Here is a 24,792-nt window from a genome sequence, read left to right on the forward strand (position 1 = left end):
AACACCTGCCTGTCAATGAACACTGATTTGGTTCAGGTGTGTTGCAGCAGGGAAACACTAAAACCTGCAGGATGGCAGCTCAGGAGGACCGGAGGTGGAGACAGCTGGTTTAACGGGACGGCGGCTCCAGCTGCAAGAGGACACGCGTGTGGTGGTTTCTGCTCACGCGCTCGCTGAAAGAAGACGCACACACTTGCTTTGTGAGTGTGTTAAGGAGTTCATGATGTGTTGCTCCAACAGCAGGCAAACATGGCAGGTTGTCAGTGGAAACTGGGAACACAGGAACCGAACCACTCAAAGAAATCTATACTCTGTTTAAACTGTGTGGATGTCCTCCAGCTCAGGTGGTTTTAAAGCAACACATCAGCTGTAAAAGCAGCAGATAAACAACCACGTTGTGTTTTCTGGCCGTTCTGATGCGTTTCAGGTGAAACATCCCTCCGTTGGATCTGGAGCCTGATCTGAACACAGCCTGATCTGGTCCCAGTAAGCTGCAGAGAATACAGACTTTCTGGAGAAAGTCTGAATGCATCACGTCCAGATGATGAAGGGACTGCAGGAAACACGTCTCTCATCCAGTAAAACCAGTCCTGAGGCTTTATGTGGCCAGTTCGGGGAAACTGGGCCCAGTTTGACACCAGTAGTCGTGAACATGCCCCTTATGGAGGGACGCAGGTTTTAGAAGTTCCTGAACCTCTGCACGCCTCCAGGCGTCTCTGGAGGACGATTGGATTCCTTATGCAAACACAACGACTGCTTTTAGTGTTATTGCGCCTTTTGAGGTGGTGGAGAAGCAGAATTATTGGCTTTCTGCGTGGAGAGGGGCTCCGTTTCCTTTACGCACTTCCGTCTCCGGATCAATCAGATGTTCCGCCGTTATCAGTGTTTGATTTTCGCTCTCGTCTCTTCCAGCAGTTTGTGCTATAAAAGCAGCACCCTGCACCGACCCCCACCAGATGCTCCGCTCTCCATCCTGTCCGTGCAGATACAGTAAGTGTCTCGTTTCCAGCAGACGTTCAGCTCACGCTGCATCTTCTGACTCAGACTGTTCTCTCTCCTGCCACACAGACATGTCAGGAAGCATTCTGGTGCTGTTTGCACTGCTGGGGGCTCTGCTGGCCCCCACGGCAGCCTCCTCATCTGAGACTGCCAAAGAGGCCACGGTCCTGCAGCAGCTGCTGGGGACGGAGGCAGGAAGAGGCGCGTCGGACAGGCTGCAGCCAGCGCTGCGGGTGGAGAAACGTGCACACCTGTCCCACGATGAGCGCGAGATAATGACCAAACAGATAATGCAAGCTATTTCAGGTATGCTGAATGAAGGGGGGGGCAGCATTTCCACTCAGGTGTGTGACTGAAGTCTCGTGTGTGGGTCATGCAGGAATGGTTTGTTCACAGAGGTGATGAACTCTGAGTGCATGTCGGATCGGGACTACCACGGCTGGGTGGATTTCGGACGCCGGGACGCGGAATGAGGGAAGCTGGAAGGCTCATCATCATCATCATCATCATCATCAACGCTTTTTGTTTGTAGTTTACAGAAATTTATGGCTCTGATTCTCCTGAAAGTTCAAATAAAGCATTTTGCAGAAGAGTTTTTATTGCATTTGTGTTGACTTGTGGACAGAGAGACATTCCAAGCTGTGCAGGACAGAAATGCAACGTTTTATTCACAGCTGGGAGAGTTTCTGCAGACTACAGGACAGACTGCAGGACAGGCTACAGGACAGGCTGCAGGACAGGCTACAGGACAGGCTGCAGGACAGGCTGCAGGACAGGCTGCAGGACAGAAATGCAACGTTTTATTCACAGCTGGGAGAGTTTCTGCAGACTACAGGACAGGCTACAGGACAGACTGCAGGACAGGCTGCAGGACAGGCAGCAGGACAGGCTGCAGGACAGGCTGCAGGACAGGCAGCAGGACAGGCTGCAGGACAGGCTGCAGGACAGGCTGCAGGACAGGCTACAGGACAGGCTGCAGGACAGGCTGCAGGACAGGCTGCAGGACAGACTGCAGGACAGGCTGCAGGACAGACTGCTTTGGTTGATTCACGTCAGAACACAGATGATTTGTTCCCTTTTACGCAGTATCCTATGCCCTCCTCAGCTACAGGCGATGGTTCAGACAGAAACATGCTGCTTAAATAATCACAACACCTACTGAGAGGTAATCCAGAGATCACTTTGAATGCCCGTCATGGTTTGGATCAAATCCCAGCAGCTTAAAGATTCCAGCAGATGTCTCCAAGCAGCGAGGACCGCCGTCTCTGCTGCTGCTCAGAGCTTCCGATTTGGTTTCAGTGAGGTTTGGCTCCGAGGAACGACGTGGAGATGAGCAGGACATTATTTACAGTCGTTCCATCTGAACATGACAATCTTCTACACAACAAGCTTTTTACATGAAGAGCAGAGTGTGTTTCCACCCTGACAGTGGTTTCAACCAGCAATAATTTACTGCATCTAGTCTTTTCTTTAAATACTCAACAGTAATGTTCACACACAGCTGAGGTTCCACTTTGGAAGCTAAAACAGAAAACAAGCTGTGAGCTGTTTAAAAGCAGCCATGAAAAACAGTGTAAAATGACACAAACGCAGTATAAAAAGATCTTCTCTTGGTGTGTAGGATGTGTTCAGGTGTGTCCTGAGATGAACATGTCTCATTACTAATGTGCATGAGTTCACTAAGAACGGCTCAGGTGTGGCTCCAACACGACTGGAGGTGGTGGACATGTCAGGCGGCTTCCCGCTCCTCCCCACGGCGGCCCATCATCCCCCAGGCCGCCACTCTCTGCAGCCCGAGCTTCTGAAGCTTCTCCACTAAGTTTAGGCTGAAAACGCTCCGTCCTCCATCCTTGCCCGAGCGTCCACCTTCGTCCGTTACGGTGGAACGTGAAGGCCGTGCACCATGGCCGTAGTGCAGGTTGATGTATGGACTAGGACTGGCCGAGATGCCGCGCTCTCGCAGGAGCTGCACCAGTCCCATGGATGAGGTGGTGACATGTGGGGTGGTGCCAAAGCGCCGCAGGTGGGAGGGAGACGACGCGCTCACGTGCTCACCGTTCCAACAAGATGGCAGGCCGACAGAGAGAAGACTGCAAAACCAGGAGAAAGCAGAGTTAGCAGGGAAGGAAAGGTTTTCATGCACGTCTACGGCACTACGGTGCTCTGGTTAGTGTCTCTAAACGTGCACGTTAGTGTCAGTGGTGGCAAACAGGTTCTGCTGAGGCGACTCCTACAGAGTAGACGGGTTTAAGGAGACGAACGGGGGATCATCACTGTTAGCATGACATGAGCAGCCATGTTTCAGAAAACTGCTTTTCCTGCTAATGATTCTGTTTCTGAGCAAGTCTGTGTTACGATTAAACCAACAACACACACACTGTCCTTTTCTATAATCAACTCCTCCCAGTTTGGACTGGAAACCAGTGATCAGAGTGGGGTAAACTGGGAAGCTGCCGTCTCTGCCTCAACAAAAACAATCATCTTCACCAGACTGGTGTGAGGACTGCATTCAGAAGAGGTGAAACGAGACAAAACAGAGAAGAGGAGTAAATGTTTACGAGCAGAAGAGCTTGATGACGGCTGCTGCTCTCCTGAGGAGATCTGCAGAGAGGATGGCAGCGAGGGAGCCTCCGCTCCTGCATGAGGCGAAAACACAGGGTGTGATGGCTAAACGGGGCAACCGCCTCTTCCTGGAGAGGAAAGAAGCGAAGAGGAAAACCTTCCTCTGCTGTGAAGCACGGCGGAGGAAGCATCAGGGTTTGGGCTTGCTTTGTTACCAAATGACTGTTTTAGGATTTCTTCTCACGTCGTCTTTAGATGTTTAACCAGAGAATTTCAGCTTTAAAGCAAACAAAACGCCAAAAGACATGAAAAGTGTTTGTGGTTCATTCATGTTGCTTCAGCCGAGACGGTCAGACCAGACTGATCAGGGATCAGCTCAGACTCGGAGCATGACGGCTGGAACGGATGGAAAAACACAGGATACTGCGACGCTAGCAGAGCATGCGTTACAACATGCTCTTACTTTGCCCTGAAGGCTCCTTCTACAGCGGGAGGAAGCGCCTCGACAGGCGTTTTCTGTCAACGGAGGAATAAAGAGGTCAACAGCGAAGAGGTGCAGAGACAGGAGACCTGGAATATCCTCCCTGACTTACGCAGAAAACAGCAAACTTTAATAAACTCTTCAGACAAAACTCACAAAGGGATTGAAAACAACTTTCCAAGATGCAGGAAGCAGAGAGGGAGAGGCGTGACTCGTCTTACCTAGTGGAGAAGGAAGGGATGAGAGGGGAGGGTTGGAGGACTTGGCAGGTTGTAATGGTATGTGTGGGAGGGGTCTGAGGGAGGTTGGGGCCCGATGAAGACACTGCGAGGTTGTGGAGGGAGAGGTACACATTAAACCTCACATGGAGGAACACACACATCTTATCAGGAGCAGAAGGAAGCCGGCGCGGGACATAAGACATGCCAGGCTTTGGAACGACGGGAATGGAACGGGAGGAGCTGTTCAGATGAGCGCGTCCTACCCAGGCCATGAGCTCCAGAGAGCTGCGACAGGTCCGGCTCGTCCTCCTCCAGGTCGTTCAGGCTGTACACGTGCTGAATGTCCACCTCCAGCTCCTTGAAGTCTTTCGTCAGGACGCCTGGCCGAGGGTGAAGGATGCCCCCCAGGTTGGGCTTGGCCAGCTGCTGCCAGTGGTGCAGAGTGACGGACCCTGACGGCGACAGGAGCGATGAAACGCTGCGGTCGCTACGGCAACAGCAGAACCAACTTCTGGTGTGCATGTAGTGATTTTACCTTCCAGAGGTTTAACGATCTGCAGTCGGTCGGGCAGGTAGGACCGGGACCCTGCCGAGGAGCCACAGGAGTGCCGCGAGCTGCCGTTGGAGTAGTTGGTTCCTGATGATGCTGCGGGGCTGGAGGCGGGGCTGGAGGTGGAGCTGGAGGCGAGGCTGTCGTTGGGCGTCAGGAAGCCACTGGAACCGTCTCCTTCCTCGCTGTTCGCTGCCAAGGCACGGAGTTTCCGTTCACGCTCCACGTCAAAGAAAGGCCGGTCGGAGGAGTGGTTCTGCTGGCGCACCGACAGGTTACGCAAGGCGGCTTCCAGGTCCTGGCCTCCAGGGGTTCCCGGCTGACCCAGACGCTTCGGACCAGTAGCGCTGCCGGGGGAAACAGAGCGGGTTTACCATCATGCTGCTGATGTGTTGCCGATGAAATGAGGCGAAACGAAGAGGCGTTTTCCTCTCGTTGCTCACCTGCTGTCTTCTCTCTGAGCCTGAGACGAACCGGGCTTGTCCTCCAGAGTCAAGCTGGCGTTGTCAGAGCCGTAGTAGCTCGTTCTGGGAGTACTGGTGCAACTGGAGCGAGCAGAAACGGGGCAGGAGCCTGGAAGACCCGGGGAGTGGCACCGGGAGCGCAACCTGCCGGCCTTGTTCACCACTTTCACCGTTTCAAACACGCGCCATGGATGGTTCCTGCCACACACATGCAGGTGTTAAACGTCTCGACGTCCTCTCGGGACTTTTCATGTTTCTCAGGGGGATTTCTAGTCCAGCTGTAATTATATTTCCTTTTTCTAAACACAAATTCAAAGAAATGCTGCCTTCCTGCAGTCAAACACACTCAGATAACACTCCACTGTTACTGAAACAAGCTTTCCAGCAGAGCAAAAAGATGCCAACAAGCTGAAGAATGGGGGGGGGCATGTGTTCAGTTGTAAAGAGACTTTATTTATTTTCCTGTTGAAGTTAGCATGTTAGCATGTGGGGAGTTAAGCTTGTTCCATCCTCAACCAGAAGCTTCTTGTTCTCGAGGCTCCGAGAAGAAAACGACGTCATTTTGTTCTCGCGGACGTGTTTGAAGACGGTTCTCGACACACCGGGCTGGCAGAACTTTTTCCTGTGGGGCGCCGAGAAGTATCGTGTGATTGGTCGAACATGTGAGGTGGGCGTGGTTAACACGGAGATGGCAGGAAGCGGAGTTGCTGCTTCCGCGTTTTTACTGTTGCAGGTAAAACGGATTGTTTTGATAAAACAGCTGATCGAGGTGGTGAGAAAGTACCAACATTTTTACATTAAAACACTCAGACGCCAACGCGTGCACGACCCGCCCTGCGGCGTGCACGACCCGCCCTGCGGCGTGCACGACCCGCCCTGCGGCGTGCACGACCCGCCCTGCCGGGGTTATCTTGAACACAAAGACGACGGGAAAAACATAAGCTGGTGGAGGTAACAACCGGGTTCATGGCACATAAAGCAGACATCGCCCCCCACAGTGACCCCTCCCCGCTACAGACCTGCTTCTCCTGGGGGATGGAACAACCTTTAGCATGTTAGCATGTGTGTAGTTGACATGTTGGTCCTGTGACAGCTAGATATTCAGACAACACAGAAAGCTGACGTGGAAGACAGAGTTTCTGCTGAATCACCTGTACTCCGACGGAGCCGGTGCGTCCAGGCCCTTCCGGAAGGTTCCCTCTATCTCTGCTGCCAGTGAGTCCATGGGGAGGACGGAGGCCAGCGCCGTGTAGCGCTGCACCGTGCTGTTTGGAAGACTCTTGTTCCGGAGGTTTTTGATGTCCTTTCTGGCTTCGTGCAGCATGTCCTCATACTCGGAGCACTTGTCCTGCAAGTCCTTCAGCTGCAAGAGCAGAGCGAGAGTTATTCTGCACACGAGCAGAGATCAGTCCTTCATTTTCTATCTAATGGCTAAAGCTGATCCCAGGTTTGTCACTTGCCTCTGATCTAAGCCGCAGCTCGCTGTCGCGGGAAGCGCTGAGGTGTTGGCTCAGCTCCTCGTTGTCATGGCCGAGCTACGGCAAGAAGAAGTTTCACAGTTTTAACTTTAATTCATTCAGAAATGTGTGGATCAACATGAGGATCTGTAACAACATGCAAAGGAGGGAAACCCTCTGAGGGAAGATGGCAGCTGCTGTGACACAAGGCGGGACCTAAAGGTTTGTCCTGGATCAGACGGAGCGGAGGAAACCCGCCTCGCCTTGCACGGTTTCTACGTCAGCGGGGGGGGGAACGACAGCCGTGGTGCCCGTGTGTGTCCCTTACCCCTTTGCAGCGGCCCTGCAGGTCAACGATCTGTGCGAGCAGAGAGCTGATCTCTTCCTGCTGTCGGACCGTATCTTCCACTTTTCGTGCCAACTCCTCTGAGAGGTCAACCACCTGCTTATTGACAGATGCTGAAATACACAAGTTCAGTAAATCCACCTGTGACTGAGCTGCATCAAACTCATTTTATCTGAAAGAGAAAAGCAGGACTTACAAAGCTCCTCCACACACACCATCATCAGCTCCTGCTCCTGCTCCTCGTAGTTGGTGGTCTCTGTTGACAGCTCGCTGGCCTATCAGGGCAGAGGATTTACTCCGGTTTGCTTTCTAAAGGAAACGGACGTGTTTGTTTGCTTGCGGCGCCGAGCTCACCTCCAGTCTCAGCTTGCGGTTCTCCTCCTCTAAACTCTTCAGCTTCTGCTGCAGGAAGTCGTAGTGGACGAAGTTGCTGAGGGAGCTGCTGGACTCGTTTCTTCTGACTCTGCACAGAGAAACGAGACGCTTCAGTTTCACGGCCTGGAAATAAAATCAGCTGTAAACAAAAGGTTGCTCATCTTATTCACCGCCATATTCAGTCCGATAAGTTTTATCTGTAAATGTAATTCTGTGTAATCAGCACCCCTCACCGAGTCATGTAAATATAAAATATCAGATATACGAGTTGGAATAAAACTGCATCATTTAGCTTTCTGACGACGTGCTTCACTGTTTCAGGTCAGAGGAGAGCAAACCAAAACCTAAAACTCCCATAAAAATATTACTGATTAATAACTTTGCAATTTGAGAAGTGAAATCTTCTCTTCTGCAAAGATCCTTTCTGAACAGGATTCACACAATGATTGTTTTTCAGCTACAACTGCAGCGACTTCATTGCTGTGTGCCAGACCTGTGCTGACCCCGTCTGCGGATGTTACGTCTGGTTTGGGCCTGTTCCAGGTAGAAAACGCCTGGAATCAATAAACTTTAAAAAGTAGGTACCTGAGGGCGCGTAGCTGAGGGCGCGTACCTGAGGGCGCGTACCTGAGGGCGCGTAGCTGAGGGCGCGTACCTGAGGGCGCGTAGCTGAGGGCGCGTACCTGAGGGCGCGTACCTGAGGGCGTGTAGCTGAGGGCGTGTAGCTGAGGGCGCGTAGCTGAGGGCGTGTACCTAAAGGCGTGTACCTAAAGGCGTGTAGCTGAGGGCGTGTACCTAAGGGCGCGTAGCTGAGGGCGCGTACCTGAGGGCGCGTAGCTGAGGGCGTGTACCTGAGGGCGCGTACCTGAGGGCGTGTAGCTGAGGGCGCGTACCTGAGGGCGTGTAGCTGAGGGCGTGTAGCTGAGGGCGCGTACCTGAGGGCGTGTAGCTGAGGGCGTGTAGCTGAGGGCGCGTAGCTGAGGGCGTGTACCTAAAGGCGTGTAGCTGAGGGCGTGTACCTAAGGGCGCGTAGCTGAGGGCGTGTACCTAAAGGCGTGTAGCTGAGGGCGCGTACCTGAGGGCGCGTAGCTGAGGGCGTGTACCTGAGGGCGCGTACCTGAGGGCGTGTAGCTGAGGGCGCGTACCTGAGGGCGCGTAGCTGAGGGCGCGTACCTGAGGGCGCGTAGCTGAGGGCGCGTAGCTGAGGGCGCGTAGCTGAGGGCGTGTAGCTGAGGGCGCGTACCTGAGGGCGCGTACCTGAGGGCGCGTAGCTGAGGGCGCGTACCTAAAGGCGTGTAGCTGAGGGCGCGTACCTGAGGGCGCGTAGCTGAGGGCGCGTACCTGAGGGCGCGTACCTAAAGGCGCGTACCTGAGGGCACGTACCTAAAGGCGTGTAGCTGAGGGCACGTACCTAAAGGCGTGTAGCTGAGGGCACGTACCTAAAGGCGCGTACCTGAGGGCGCGTACCTGAGGGCACGTACCTAAAGGCGTGTAGCTGAGGGCACGTACCTAAAGGCGTGTAGCTGAGGGCACGTACCTAAAGGCGTGTAGCTGAGGGCGCGTACCTGAGGGCACGTACCTAAAGGCGCGTACCTGAGGGCACGTACCTAAAGGCGTGTAGCTGAGGGCACGTACCTAAAGGCGTGTAGCTGAGGGCACGTACCTAAAGGCGTGTAGCTGAGGGCACGTACCTAAAGGCGTGTAGCTGAGGGCACGTACCTAAAGGCGCGTACCTGAGGGCGCGTACCTGAGGGCACGTACCTAAAGGCGTGTAGCTGAGGGCACGTACCTAAAGGCGTGTAGCTGAGGGCGTGTACCTGAGGGCACGTACCTAAAGGCGTGTAGCTGAGGGCGCGTACCTGAGGGCACGTACCTAAAGGCGTGTAGCTGAGGGCGCGTACCTGAGGGCACGTACCTAAAGGCGCGTACCTGAGGGCACGTACCTAAAGGCGTGTAGCTGAGGGCACGTACCTAAAGGCGTGTAGCTGAGGGCACGTACCTAAAGGCGTGTAGCTGAGGGCACGTACCTGAGGGCACGTACCTAAAGGCGTGTAGCTGAGGGCACGTACCTAAAGGCGTGTAGCTGAGGGCACGTACCTAAAGGCGTGTAGCTGAGGGCACGTACCTAAAGGCGTGTAGCTGAGGGCGCGTACCTGAGGGCACGTACCTAAAGGCGTGTAGCTGAGGGCACGTACCTAAAGGCGTGTAGCTGAGGGCGTGTACCTGAGGGCACGTACCTAAAGGCGTGTAGCTGAGGGCGCGTACCTGAGGGCACGTACCTAAAGGCGTGTAGCTGAGGGCGCGTACCTGAGGGCACGTACCTAAAGGCGTGTAGCTGAGGGCGCGTACCTGAGGGCACGTACCTAAAGGCGTGTAGCTGAGCGCGCGTAGCGAGCGCGTGTAGCTGAGGGCACGTATCGAGCGCGTGGACATGTACTCACGTGGACTGCGCCTGAGTGTTCTCGATCTCCTCGGTGCTTGCGTAGAACTGAAGGAGGTCGTCTCGCATTGAGAGTTCATGTCGAAGCTGAGCGATCTGGAAGCAGGTGAAGACAGGTTGAGCTGAGAAGCCGGGAAGCGTCGTTTCCTTCGGCCTGCAGGAGGGTTTCTTACCTCCTCCTTCGCCACTTCCAGCTGTTCGTCCAACGCCTCGTTACGCGCCGTCAGCTCCTGGTTCTGCTTCAGCAAGGACTGACCAATCCGAGCCGCCAGCTCCAGATCCCGCTCTTTCTGCAGAGTCAGACAGAATCACGTTAACGCTGAAGGAGGAAAGTGCAGCTTTAAGGAGCCGTTGACTGAAAGGAAACAGGGCCTAGCAAGGCGCAGCAGCGTAATCTGCCTCCTACCTCCTCCAGCAGGTTCGTCACCGCCTTGATGTCGTGATACGTCTTGGTGACCTGACCGACCCTGTCTGAACACAGCACTGGGGGGAGAAGAGACGAAGCTTTCAGTGAAAGGATGCAGGAGCCAGACAGCAGAGAAGGAGTTGAAAAGCAAAGTATGAATTTAATCAATCAGCTTGCAGATCGTTTCCTTTTCTCCTAACTGAACTTTGTTTGTATTTATTTTATATGCTTTCTTATTTATGTTTAGTCATTTTTATGCATTATTCATGTAATTTTCATGGTTCCTATGAGAAGGAGCCCAAGCTGAAACGCAGCCTGGAGAATTAAGAGCCAGACCACAACAGTCCCATGTGATCCACCGGAAAGCGATTAGCCTGATCCCTTTTAGCCCAGATAAGTCATCAATGAAGACCTGGATACAAAGCCAGCAGGACACATCCTGCAGGGGATGCCGGTCACCACCGCTGACCTGGAACTTTGTTTACATCCTTTGTTTGTGTCAATAAGGATGAAGGAGCACAGAAACTCGTTCCTGCATCGTTTCATACGGAGAGAGAAATTCACATTTTTAATTTCCGGTTTCATTTCAGCTCAATTTAAGTGGAAATTATTACAGTTGCAGTTTTGTTGCTTCAGTGGACACGAGGAGAGTCACCCAACGCACCGACACTCGCTGAGAAATAAACTAATATCGTATAAAATGACGTCTAAACACATCGTTACCAACTTGGTGACGAACAGGACGAGAAAATAATACGAGTCCAGTTATATAGAATATATCAGATAGATGTGACATTATTTGATAAATATTTCCATAAAATAGATAAAATAAATATTAATATTAAATACAAAGGAATTGTAGAATATTGCAGGTAAAAACATTTTCATTAATTCATCAGGTTAATGCAGGTTAATGTGTGACGTTAGAAACCTCATCTTCACCACATAACAAACAGTTTCATGTCATATTAGAGACCTGAGCTTGGTTTTATCTCCATGAGAGGAGCTGATTGTGGTCTGAACCAAAGCCAAGAGGTTGGCAAGCCGCTCCTCTGGAGGAAAGAGCGAACTTTGCTGAAGCGCCTAAACGTGCACATTTAACAAGCTTTTACTTAGATGTGATGATTTGCTTGGAAAAGTGCTTCTGACATAATAACTCCTGGTTTTTCTCTTTTATTTAGTTTAATATTAAAGTAGAAAAACTGTGTCGGCACTTTGACTCAGAACTTCAGTAAATTCATCATCAAATAGAAATGAATGTACGACTTTATGATACTCTGCGTCTGCAGAGAGAACGTCTCTGCTCCGCTCAACAGTGTTTCAGTGAAAAGCTTCAATGGATTAAAAAGCTTCTCCTACATTAAAGTAATTTAGTCTGGAAGCCAGTGGAGGTCCCGTTTCATCAGTTAATCAGCCTAATGGAAGCAGCCTGGCCTGGGTGGACAGCATCCCGCCGGACACGGCTTGCAGAGGATTCACCTTAAAGCAGGCTGCAGCTGCCGGAGGAAGAGTTACTTCTGTTACTGGGAAACATCATAAAGCGTTGGAAATACAGCTGGTCGGGTGAAAAGGGAGGATTTTAACGCTCAGAAGAGACATTTTAGACGTAGACCTGAACCCCTGAAATCCAGGCAGGAAAATTCTGCTTCTCTGCTGAAGACGAAGCTGCAGGAGCTCATGGTTTTGTCAAGGACACTGCAGCAGGAGTACAGACACAAAGCTGACCTCCACCAGTCAGGCTTCAGATGCAGGAGAGCTCACTTAGACTTATAGATGATAAAACAACATATATATGATCAGATTAAAGGGAAAAGTACCATCTTCAGTTTCATAAAAACCCAAAGAAACCGTGATGGAAGTTAGACAACGAAAGCTACCTGCTAACTGGCTCAATCTGCAGGCTGAACAAAGATCCTGATAAATAATAAAACGCGTCCTAAATGAAGCCAGCGGACGTCTTCTTCAGGCTCTGAACGGAGAATGATGTAATCACCAAGACGCCTTCTATAAATGAAGCCACACTAATGAGATAACAGTTCCTGAAACCCTGAGAGGGGATTGCTGCGTTCGCTGGGCTAAAAGGAACCCGCCGGCAGGAACACAAATCCTGCTCTTCCTCTTGAAGAGGCTGCAGAGCACAGAGCAGGTCAGAGTCAGGGTCCTGCTTTGCCAGCTGGAGCTTTAAGGGTGAAGCTAAATCCAGGTAGGCGCTATGGACCGCTAGCCTAATGCCGTCCTGTGGATAAACCCAGTTGATTAGGCGTACTTATGACGTCTGTTTCACTGTGGGGATCAGACAAGCATGGAAGAGCTCCAAGAATAAGATTCTCACTGATCTATTTTTCTGCTTTGTTTAACTGGTCAGAGTTAAAGGGATCTTCCAGAAGGTTCTGCTGTAGATGCCTGCGCAGACAAAACGCCATGCTGCAGTGTTTGGGAAGCTTCCAGCCTCACAGAGGAGGAAGAGAGGAAGAGAGGAAACATCCCGTTTCATCCCAAAGCAAAGTATTCATAAAAAGCACCTTTCAATAGGAAACTTATTCAGATTAAAATAAAACATGAAGAATAAAGCAAAGCAAAGAGAATAAAGCAGAATCCAGATGGTTTGAATCACATGTCTGTTTACTGGAATTACTGTTTAATACTTTATTATCGATAATAATGCATGAAACTCTTTGGAATTAGAGCATTTACCTCATTTAGTCTACAGGTTTTGGTGATTTGAATCACAACTACTCAACATTTGTTGTTCTTAGAGTAATTTAGTAACATCTCTATTTTCGCAGAAGGTTTAAAAGGTAAAGAACTTTTAGTAGTATGAGAACATTTGATCATGCCGAGGCGACAACGTGGTCTAGACGTGAAGCTTCCTGCATGCAGCACCTGACTGCAGACACGCTGTATGACCTTCATCCTCCTCAGAGGAAACATTGGAGCTGCATTTAGGGCGCCTGCAGCTGTAAAACCAAACCATCACTGCAGCCTGAGCTCGGCCGTTCAGTCCTGAAGCGCTCCGGTTTCAGACAACGTTCCAGAAAGCTGAATGTGAGCTGCAGAGCGGAGCATGAAACGCCTGCAGCCTCCAGATTTCCTGCATCAGCTCTGCAGGTCCCAGCCCGCCGTTTCACCGTTAACATCATGCAGCATCTCACCTTGTGTCACCTCCCTGCAGAGGCTCTCCTTGTTGTTGTTGTTATTGTAATTTCCATTGAGGCATTTCCTCTCCTCCATCACTTCATCCAGACCGGAGGAGCTCTTCTCATCTTCCTCCTCCTCAGACGCAGAGGAACTCCACACCTCCATGGTGACAGGAGAAAAGCTGCCCTCTGCGTCCATGGGTTGGTTAAAGCTGTCGGTCTTCTGCTTCTACTGCGTTGTGGCTGCGCTCCGACACACCAGCTGCATGGTTCTGCTGGCTGGACTGTGTGTCTAGAGGAAGACTATCTGCTGGTCTATGTGAGGGTGTGTCTACATCGGTGTTTGTTTGTGTGCAAGAGAATCTGAGCTGCTTGGAGTTAATAAATAATCCCTCAGAATGTCCAGGCCATCTGTCGTCACGCCTGCCTCCGTTCACCTGGCCACGTTGGACTGCCGGGTAAGAAACGGGATGAAGAGGAGGAGGTGGGGTGAAGCAGCAAACACAGACTAAACCAGGAGATACCAACATGCTTCATATGAAACTGACGTCTCTGGTCATCAAACGGTGATTCAGAAAAGCTCTGAGCTGAAGACGTCTTTCTGAGTGGGATCCAGCTTAAAGGGATGCTGCACAAAGCCCCCCCCCCCCCCCCCCCCCCCCCATGAATCCATGGAGATGGTACGCTCCACCCAACCAGCAGCTGCTCGTTTTCCACACAGGCAGGCCGGCGTTGTGCCCTGCAGGGGGTCTGACGGAGGCACAGCTCTGCAGATCAGCCAGAAGAAACCTGCATGTTGTCCACATCATTCTTACTTATTAACTATTATTATTATTATACTTATTATTTAATTACTTATTGCATTTCCCTTCTGGGATGATAAAGTATTTTTCATTTCATTTCATTACACCAGAAGCTGAGAATCCTTCAGTTGTTTTTCATCATATGCAGGCACAGTCATGATGTATGTAGTCCTGCTAAATTTATTGTTGTGCCACTAACAGTTCCCCCCCCCTCTACCAAACACAGCTTCCTCGCTATCAAATATTCAGCCCTCTTTAATACTTCAGCAGGAAAGTGTTTGCAGGTGGAAAGCTGCATGCAGGACGGTGTGCAGACACAAAATAGTTATCTGTGGGATTTCATGTCTCTGTCAGACCATGCAGCATAAAAGCTTTCTGCAGGTGGTAATTACACGTTAATAAGCCACACAAAGAATGAAGGAAATAAAAAATCATAAGGAAGAAAAGTTTTAAGGACTTTGACCACAATAGAAAATAAAATGTGTGCTACGTGCTTCATCCTAAAACAACCTTTCAGGAAGAAAATCACATCCACAACATGGCGTTTTATGCTACACGACGTGAACAGAACGTGAACAGAACATGAACAGGATGTGAACACGACGTGAACAGAACATGAACAGGATGTGAACACAACGTGAACAGAACATGAACAGGATGTGAACACAACGTGAAAACGACGTGAACACAATGTGAACACAACGTGAACACAACGTGAACACGACGTGAACACAACATGAATACGACGTGAACAGGATGTGAACAGGATGCGAACAGAACGTGAATACAATGTGAACACACGTGAACACGACGTGAACAGAACATGAACAGGATGTGAACACAACGTGAACACAACGTGTACATGATGTGAACACGACGTGAAGAGAACGTGAACATAACGTGAACACAATGTGAAGACGACGTGAACACGACATGAAGAGAACGTGAACACACGTGAACACGACGTGAAGAGAACGTGAAGAGAATGTGAAGAGAACGTGAACAGGACGTGAACACGACGTGTACAGGACAAGAAAAGGGCGTGAAGAGAACGTGAACAGGACGTGAACAGAAGGTGAACACGACATGAAAAGGACGTGAACAGAATGTGAACAGAACGTGAACACGACATGAAAAGGACTTGAACAGAATGTGAACAGAACATGAACACGACATGAACATGACGTGAACACAACGTGAACAAGATGTGAACACACGTGAACAGGACGTGAACAAGATGTGAACACACGTGAACAGGACGTGAACAAGATGTGAACACACGTGAACAGGACGTGAACACAATGTGAACACGACGTGAACACGACGTGAAAAGGACGTGAACACGACGTGAACAGTACGTGAACAGAACGTGAACACGACGTGAACACAACGTGAACACACGTGAACACGACGTGAACAAGATGTGAACACACGTGAACAGGACGTGAACACGACGTGAAGACGACGTGAACAAGACTTGAACAAGACGTGAACAAGACATGAACACGACGTGAACAGGGCGTGAACAGTACATGAACACGAAGTGAACAAGATGTGAACACACGTGAACAGGACGTGAACACGACATGAACACAACGTGAACACAACGTGAACACGACGTGAACACGACGTGAACACGACGTGAACAGGACGTGAACAGGACGTGAACAGGACGTGAACACACGTGAACACGACATCAACACCACGTGAACACACGTGAACACAACGTGAACACGACGTTAACACGACGTGAACACACACGAACACAACATGAAGAGAACGTGAACAGGACGTGCACACGACGTGAACATGACGTGAACAGAATGTGAACACAAAGTGAACACGACATGAAGACAACGTGAACACACGTGAACACAACGTGAACAGAACGTGAACAGAACGTGAACAGCACGTGAACATGACGTGAACACGACGTAAACACAACATGAACAGAACGTGAACAGGACGTGAACACGACGTGAACACAATGTGAAGACGACTTGAACACGACTTGAACACGACTTGAACACGACTTGAACACGACTTGAACACGACGTGAACATGACGTGAACTGAACGTGAACATGACGTGAACAGAACGTGAACACGATGTTAACACGACGTGAACACGACGTGAACACGACTTGAACACGACTTGAACACGACTTGAACACGACGTGAACACGACTTGAACACGACGTGAACATGATGTGAACAGAACGTGAACATGACGTGAACACGACGTGAACAGAACGTGAACAGAACGTGAACACACGTGAACACAAAGTGAACACACGTGAACAGAACGTGAACATGACGTGAGCAGAACGTGAACACGACGTGAAGAGAACGTGCAGAGAATGTGAAGAGAATGTGAAGAGAACGTGAACAGGACGTGAACACGACGTGAACACCCGTGAACACGATGTGAACAAAGGTGAACACGACGTGAACACGACGTGTACAGGACAAGAAAAGGGCGTGAAGAGAACGTGAACAGGACGTGAACAGAAGGTGAACACGACATGAAAAGGACGTGAACAGAATGTGAACAGAACGTGAACACGACATGAAAAGGACTTGAACAGAATGTGAACAGAACATGAACACGACATGAACATGACGTGAACACAACGTGAACACTGCTGCGTGCGTCGTGTTCACGTTGTGTTCACGTTCTGTTCACGTCATGTTCACGTCGTGTTCACGTCGTGTTCACGTTGTGTTCACGTTCTGTTCACGTCATGTTCACGTCGTGTTCACGTCGTGTTCACGTTCTGTTCACGTTGTGTTCACGTGAACACAACGTGAACACGACGTGAACATGACGTGAACATGACGTGAACATGACGTGAACAGAACGTGAACACGACATGAACACGACGTGAACAGAACGTGAACACGACATGAACACGACGTGAACAGAACGTGAACACAACGTGAACACGACGTGAACAGAACGTGAACACGACGTGAACATGACGTGAACAGAACGTGAACACGACATGAACACAACGTGAACATGACGCACGCAGCACGGCTTTCTCTGACAATGACAAGTTAAAACTGAACACAAATCTGTTACAAAAGCAGGAAAAGTCGTGTAAAAATGTGTTTATCTTCCCCATGCTGCCATTTGTTGGCAGGAATCAGGAAACATGTGAACCAAAAAACCCTGCAGAGTCTTTTTTACATACATAATCAAACATTCTTATGGAATTAATATTTAACACATGATGGGACACACCCTGCAGGCTGCCGGCGCCTGAGAGGAGAAGCAAACCTTCCGGTTTGCGACGCTGCTTTTGTCCTCCTCGTGTCCTGCTGAGGATCAGTGGTTTCAGAAAATCATTCTGGTTCTTAAGTTCCAGCAGATCTTCCTTCTTACACCATAAGCTGAACTTCATCGGTGGAGTCGTGGTTTAATTCCCCAAACATGATTAATAACATCGTCTGGAAAGCGGTGGCTTTCTCTGAAGATGAAGTAAAAGAAGTACGTTTACATTTAAGATGCTAGAACTCGCCCCCACCCTAAAGCCTGAGGAGGAAATCCCAACACCCACCGGTGGTGTCACACATTAAACATAATGCTCTGTTTAATGCATCTTTATGGTAAATGTGTGAATCACTGTGAGTCAGACACAAAGTTCTGCATCGACTGCAGTCTCACTCTTTCCCCGCAGAATTTTTCATCAGATCCTCCATCATGTGGAAAGCAGAAGAAAAAGTATTCCAGTACCTAAAAGTAAACGTGAAAAAGAAGTGAGGCAGCGAGGCAGACGGAAGAACACCACGTTCCACCTGCCAGAAGGAGCCTAAAAGCCAGAATCAGTCTGTGTCTGGTGTCACCTTACTGCAGCAGATTACATTATAAAGACACAGGCAACAATCTTCAGAAATCATTTCCCTAAAAGATTCTAATCTCTTTATACGAGCAGATGTTTCCTCGGAGGCTTATCAGCGGCAGGTTAGACTTTAATACCAGATAAACACGGATGGAAAATGATCAACTCGGGGAGGAAAACAAAGCTTTGAGCACAACAAGAAAGACACAGTTATGTCAGTTTCAACAATAAACCAAAGTTATGTAAATAATCTGTTGTTAAAAAGTCACATCAGTGTTTAACACCTGAACCCCCCCCCCCCCCCCGAGTCTGGAGACCACCGGGCATCTATAGACGGTTTGTGGGTTTCTGCTGATCCTGTCAGCATGACGTCAGCGGCCTCCAGGATACAGAGTCTGCAGACATGCAGCACAAACTGCTTAAGATGCCGAGACAAGTAATTGGCTTGATGGCGTATGACGTCTGTGACCTGGACGTGTGTGGAGGAAGAGCCGTAAGCTCCAAGCACAAGTTCATTTCCATTTCCGGCTGACTTCAACTAAGACATTAAGAAATATGACGCCTGTCTGTCAGAGTTTATGTGACCCAAACTAACCAGGACAAACATCTTGTCGGTGGAAATTAGGCTGCAAGTCGCTGAGCCGACGTACACAACCATGTTTCACACTCTGGGCCAGGACACGAGGACTCGGAGAGCAGCGCTTCACAAAGCCAGCGTCATTCCCCTGAGAGGAAGAAACCACAGCAGCCTACAAGGAAACTAAAGAATGGAAACAAAACGGCAGGAAAGCAGAAAGAAAAATAAAACTAACCTTTTACCACAAGAGTTCACATGAATAACTCAGAATCTACAATAATTCAGCTAAACACACGAGATCGCTTCACTTTTCAAACCTTATGAGTGACGATAAAAACAATCCAAATTTTCTTTTTAAAACCATTGATCTTTTAATAAATACAGTTTTTAATGAGAAAGGCCCTCGGAGAGCACAAACCTCCGCCAAGCGCCACACTTCTCCTCGTATTCTATTTCTTCTCTTCCTATGATGAAAATCCCAAAGGTCCCCTATGTCTTCACATTCTGGATCCAAGTATCCGGAGTGATTCCTTTACCTGGATCAGTCTTCCATATATTTTACAACCTGTTGGAAGCTTGTCCTGTATTTTTTTCCTAACGGATCCGACCATTTTTGTTGGAGTTATGTTCACAAATGTAGGAAATGGCCCTATCTCACAATGCTGAAGGATCCTTTATCCTGGATCCAGATGGTGATCCGGGTCAGCACCAAAATCAGTTCTTCTTTTTCACAATTTCAACAAGTCCTGAAAATTTCATGAAAATCTGTCCAGAACCTTTTGAGTTAAAACATGACCATGGTAAAAAAAGATGACCTCCTTGGCGGAGGTCAGAAGTCCTCCATGCCAGAAATAACTGCTGTTTGCGACGACGTGGCGGCCCATGTAGGAAATAAAAACTTTAGGACCGAGACGCCATTTTAAAGATTGTTAATGATCTTCAACTTGGACTTTCAGAAACTTTGTGCCCTGGTTCTGCTGGATCCAAGCGCCGCCTTGGACACAGTAGACCACCAGATTCTATGAAACAGACTCAGACAGTCCTGAGTCTGTTTCATAGACCCAGTGGGCCTCTCAGGTTCTGATCTCACAGATAGACAGAAGGTATGGATACGTGCTCCTCAGGAACCTATAAAACACGGGTCTCCAACTCCAGTCCTCAGGAGCTACCATCTTGCAGGCTGAGCGTTTCCCTGCTGCAACCCACTTGATTCAAACGAAAAGGTTCTCCAACAACTTGACGTCATCTTCTGCATCTGCCTGTTAATGAGCCATTGATTTGGGTCAGGTGTGTCACAGCAGGGAAACTCTAAAACCTGCGGGAAAGCAGCTCATGAGGACTGGAGATGGAGACCCCTGATGTAAAATAAAATGTTGGCTCCCTAAGGATACTCTCATCCGTACATGTTACCACTTGGAGACGTCATCAGGAGACACGGCGTTGATGTCCACAGCTATGCTGATGATACACAGCTTTACATTGCCGTGTCTCCTGATAACTTACAGACCCTTCATGTCCTGTTGAACTGTATTCCAGACATAAAATCATGGATGGCAGAGAATTTAACAGCTCAACCAGGACAAAATGGAGGTTTTAATTATTGGCCCTGAAGATAAGGGAGAGATCATTTTATCAAAACAGAGACATTATAAACCTCCTCAGTGTGAGAAATTTGGGTGTTTTATTTGACTCTGAGCTGTATTTTATGCCACACATGAGAAATGTAACAAAGAGGATTTTATCATCTTCAAAACATCACCAGAGTCGCCCATTTCTCTCTCCAGCACACAGGTGCTGATGCTTTTATTTCTACTAGAACTGATTATTGTAATTCTCTGCTCTCTGGTCGTCCCATAAGGAGTATCATAAACCAAGAACTACTCCAGAACTCAGCAGCAAGAGTTCTGATGAGGACCACAGACTGTACATAAAAGATGGGCGGAGCCTCCGTGACGTCACCCGTAGGTTTCTGAAGAGCTGAATTGAAGCTTGGTGGGCGGTTCCTACCATCACCATCTTGGCAGGAGCATGCGTGTCAGAAATGGACAAAGAGGTGGAGCTGAGAGGGGGGCTGTGAGCGTGTCGTGAATGATTGACATTTAGCGAACTCAGCTAAGGGCTAACAGAGCTAACCCGGAGATAACAGACCGCTAAAAACCGCGGTTGTTCTACGTTCTTCTGAATTGAAGCGGGAGATTGGGTACCTGTCAATCAAAAGGACACGCCCCTAAACATGCTGAACTTCGAGATTAAATTACTTTTAAACGGGCGAGTTAGAAAAAAATTCACTCCCCCCACAGTTGTCATGAAGGTAAACCTGACCTGTTAAACCTAAAATGGATTTTTGTACCAGGCTGTAAACATGTTTATTTCTGCTGTAAACATGTTTATATCTGCTGGAAACATGTTTATATCTGCTGGAAACATGTTTATTCCTGCTGTGAACATGTTTATTTCTGCTGTGAAGTTGGTCTCTTTAACATGGGAGTCTATGGGGATTTGCTCTGTTTTGCAGCCCCTAGTGGATGAAGGGGGAACTGCAGTTTTATGTACTTCCGCATAGGTTTCCCTTTTAAGCCCCGGAGCCTCCATGCATCTTTCATATTCGGTCTATGGCAGGAAGACTCACACCAGTTTTAAAATGGCTGCATTGGCTTTCCGTGTGTTTCAGGATTGATTTTAAGGTTCTTTTTGTTGTTTTTAGCTGTCCTAATGGTCTCGAGCCTTCTTACTTATCAGACCTTCTCGTAAATTATGAACCTGTGCAAACCCGAGGTCCTCTTGGAACAACTAAAGTTAGGACGAAATCTTACGGCGAGGCGTCTTTCTTCCGCTCCAGTTCTCGTCTGTGGAACGTCCTGCAGAGAAGCTCAGCGCTGCAGAGACCGCTCCACATTGGGAGCTACGCCTGCTGGGTCTGCAGGGATGTCGGCATGGAGGTCGTCCTGTTGGGTCCTGTTGGGGTGATTGGTGGGATTCCACGCTGCAGCCTCGGCTGTGTGGACTCCTACCTGCCGGGGTTCTGGCGGTTTCCGTGGTGATGCCCTCTGCGGTACTTGGTGGGGCTCTGAGTGTGATTGGATCCCCAAGATATTGTTTCCTCACTTCAGTACCAAACCAGATGTTTCTCATCTATCACGTTTTTAGACTGATGTTTCGGTTAAAGAGACACAGACTGGAGGAAGGGGCTTACGTTTAAGTGTGTTTGTGTGTGTGTGTGTGTGTGTGTGTGTGTGTGTGTGTGTGTGTGTGTGTGTGTGTGCGGGGTGGGGGGTTGTAGGTGTGTGTGAGATGATGTGTGTGTGTGTGATGAGGCGTGTAGGATCAGGTGTATGTTTGAAACTCATGTTTTAACCGAAGTGTGTGATGGGTTTTTATACTAATTAAGGCTAAAGATGAACACAAATAGTGTTTACTTCTCTGTAGGAGTATCATTTGCATGTTTGAGACTGAAGTATGACAACAGTCTCTGCATTCGTTCAGCAGATGAAATTAAAGTCCTCCACAAAGATGCAGAAATACAGTAACAGAGAGGTGGAAGAACAGCTGGGTCCGCCCTGATCAGGTCAACGGTGATAGACGAAAAGTAAAACTCTACTCACAGAAGTACTTGAGCGTCTCTTCGATCTGCTCATATGTAAGTCCCAGGACGACTTCTGGTGGCAGCAGAGGGGTGTGCAGCCAGTCATCATGGTCATATCCAAATACACTGTCTGCTCGAAGAGTGTAGCTGGGCTGGCCTTCGGACAGGAGACTCACTATCTCCAGCTCTGGCAGGTCTGAGCAAAGGTCTGACCGGCGGGAGCGTTGTTGGGATTCACCAGGTTGCAGATTTGTGAGAGAGAAAAAAATCAGACAAATAAAGCAGCAGATGAACAATATCCATGATGTTTCACCATCAGCACCACACTGCCCTCTAATGGCAGATGTTCCCACCTACAACATCCTGAAACGGCTGCTTGGTTGATATTTTTTCCCTTTACACGCCTCACTTCGTTACGGCCATAAATAAGGAAATTAATATGTTCTTGTATCAAAATGTGGAAATAAATGGATAAATATGTGAATACATCATCACATACACCACTAGTTAACTAAAATCTTTCATTTTTACATATAAACTTGTGTTCTTGGCTATGGAACGGATTATTTCAGGGTGACCAGGCTGCAGTGCATCATGAACACTTTAACCTGCCAGCTTCACCCAGCAGACATTGTGACGAACACTGACAGAGTTTTTCTTGCCAAGATTCCAGCAGTGGCAGAGCTAATCACAGATCAGAGTTCTGCGTGCCATCACGCTGGTCAGGAAGGGTTTAAACAACAAACACTTCATGTGTTTCATGACTTTTAGCACTTTGGTTGGAAGTTAAGGCCACCGCTGAAACAGCTTTCTTCTTCTTCTTTAATCCATTACTGTAACTTATAGCTGTAGCCATCAAGCGTAGATAAAGGCTGGATGAGGGAATGCTCCGATTGTTGGTGGAAAAAGCTGCAAATAAAAAAGCCTTGGATCACGCAAGGAGCAGAACCAGAGGGGGAGGAGACAAGGCAGGGGGAGGAGCCAAGACTGGGCGACACTTTGGTTAAAGCTGAGGTAGGTAATGTTGGGGAGCTGGCTAGATGTGAAAGTGGCGCCCTGTCTTGGCTCCTCCCCCTGCTGTGACAACTCCCCCAGTCTTGGCTCCTCCCCCTGCCTTGGGTCCTCCCCCTCTGTTTTGTTCCTTGCGTGATCCAAGATAATTCTATACTGATTCACTATATGCATTATTTTCAATATTAAATAATCCCACTTTAGCTGCTGACTGATTTATTTGGCGTTTCCTTCCAATAATAATACTTTAATGACATTTAATTATTCAGTGCCTTACCAGTTATAGTGGACACATCATGTTGGGATTTCGGCCTCCGGTTGCGGAGGTTCCCCAGCGAAGCAGACTGAAGAGTCTGGGGGTCCACATCCACAGCCCCCGCCACCTCCCCCCGCCCCTCATGGAGGGAGAGCGCTGACTGCGAGGCCAGATGTGCCTGCGGGTGCCAGGAGGAGGGAGAAACGGCAACCTGAGGAGAAGACAGAGATGGAGAGGGAGCAGTGTGGGACAGCTTGTCTGGAGGTGGTTCAGGATGCAGATGAACTCAGAGGTGGGCGTCCCAGCTGATCAGCAAGACAGTAAAGGCCTCCGGGGCATCGGGCGGTCGCTGAGCTGCAGCTGGAAAAGAGACAGATAGGCGGGGAAGGGAAAGGAAGGAATATTTTAGCCTGAGTTTCTGAGTTTCATAAGATTCAGCTTTGAATGAAACTTTGTTCACATTTCAGATCTTGTTACCGAGACCTTCACAATAAGATAAAAGATAGATTGTTTACATGTATTTTGTTTCTTTTTTGCAGAGACCAGGATTTACTATTTTTAGCAGGACAAATAAAAAAATCATAATTAAAACATAAAAATGAAATAATTTTATCTAGCCGCATGTTAAGGCTGATTGGTGAAAATTTCCTTTGTCTTCATGATAAACTTCAGGATCATTTACATTTTCAAACCTACCACCAGCCCGCTTGATCATCTCCCTTCAGTCTTAGTCAAGGCTCCTTCACTGCTTCCTTCCATCAGCACCATTCTTCCCTCCTGTTCCACCAGCCTTCAAACAGCAGATGTCACTCCCATCCTCAAAAAACTTACCGATCCATCCGACCTCAATAACTTTCATCCCATTCCCAACCTTCCTTTCATCTCCAAATTCCCCAAAAAGGTTGTTTCCTCTCAGCTCCACAAACAGCTCACAGGAAAACCTGAATGATTCCAGTCTGGCTTCCGTCACTTCACAGTCCAGAATCAGCTCTTTAAAAACCACCAGCGACCTTCTGATGGCATCCGCCCTCCTCACCATCCTCATCCTCCGAGATCTTAGTGCAGCATTTCATACCATTTCCCACAGCATCACACACACAATTTACCCAACTTAAGGCTCACACTTCCACGTCGTTCCCCGTCACAGCTGGAGTTCCCCAAGGGTCCGTCCTGGGACCCCTTCTGTTCATCACAATATTCTTCCCTCGGCTACATTTTCCATAAATTAACTTCCATTCATATGCAGCTCTACATCACCTCCACCCACCTCCCTCTCTGAC

At 48.9% G+C, this 24,792-nt stretch overlaps 1 protein-coding gene across 1 annotated transcript; it reads right to left on the reverse strand.

Annotated features, from left to right (window-relative positions):
- Positions 1 to 2,948: 2,948 nt before the first annotated feature.
- On the reverse strand, positions 2,949 to 24,557 carry LOC306774857 (trafficking kinesin-binding protein 1-like; the record flags this gene model as incomplete). Its single annotated transcript, XM_079265032.1, has 17 exons — positions 2,949 to 3,089; positions 4,025 to 4,077; positions 4,264 to 4,366; positions 4,527 to 4,715; positions 4,799 to 5,160; positions 5,257 to 5,475; positions 6,429 to 6,640; positions 6,738 to 6,812; positions 7,063 to 7,193; positions 7,277 to 7,355; positions 7,435 to 7,543; positions 9,897 to 9,991; positions 10,069 to 10,185; positions 10,302 to 10,378; positions 22,265 to 22,453; positions 23,534 to 23,770; positions 24,344 to 24,557. The coding sequence occupies 16 exons, from the start codon at positions 24,555 to 24,557 to the stop codon at positions 4,044 to 4,046; spliced, it is 2,442 nt and encodes an 813-aa protein (XP_079121158.1). The 3' UTR covers positions 2,949 to 3,089; positions 4,025 to 4,043.
- Positions 24,558 to 24,792: the final 235 nt, after the last annotated feature.

This window comes from Telmatherina bonti (genome assembly GCF_933228915.1).
Source record: "Telmatherina bonti genome assembly, chromosome: 3".
NCBI lineage: Eukaryota > Metazoa > Chordata > Actinopteri > Atheriniformes > Telmatherinidae > Telmatherina > Telmatherina bonti.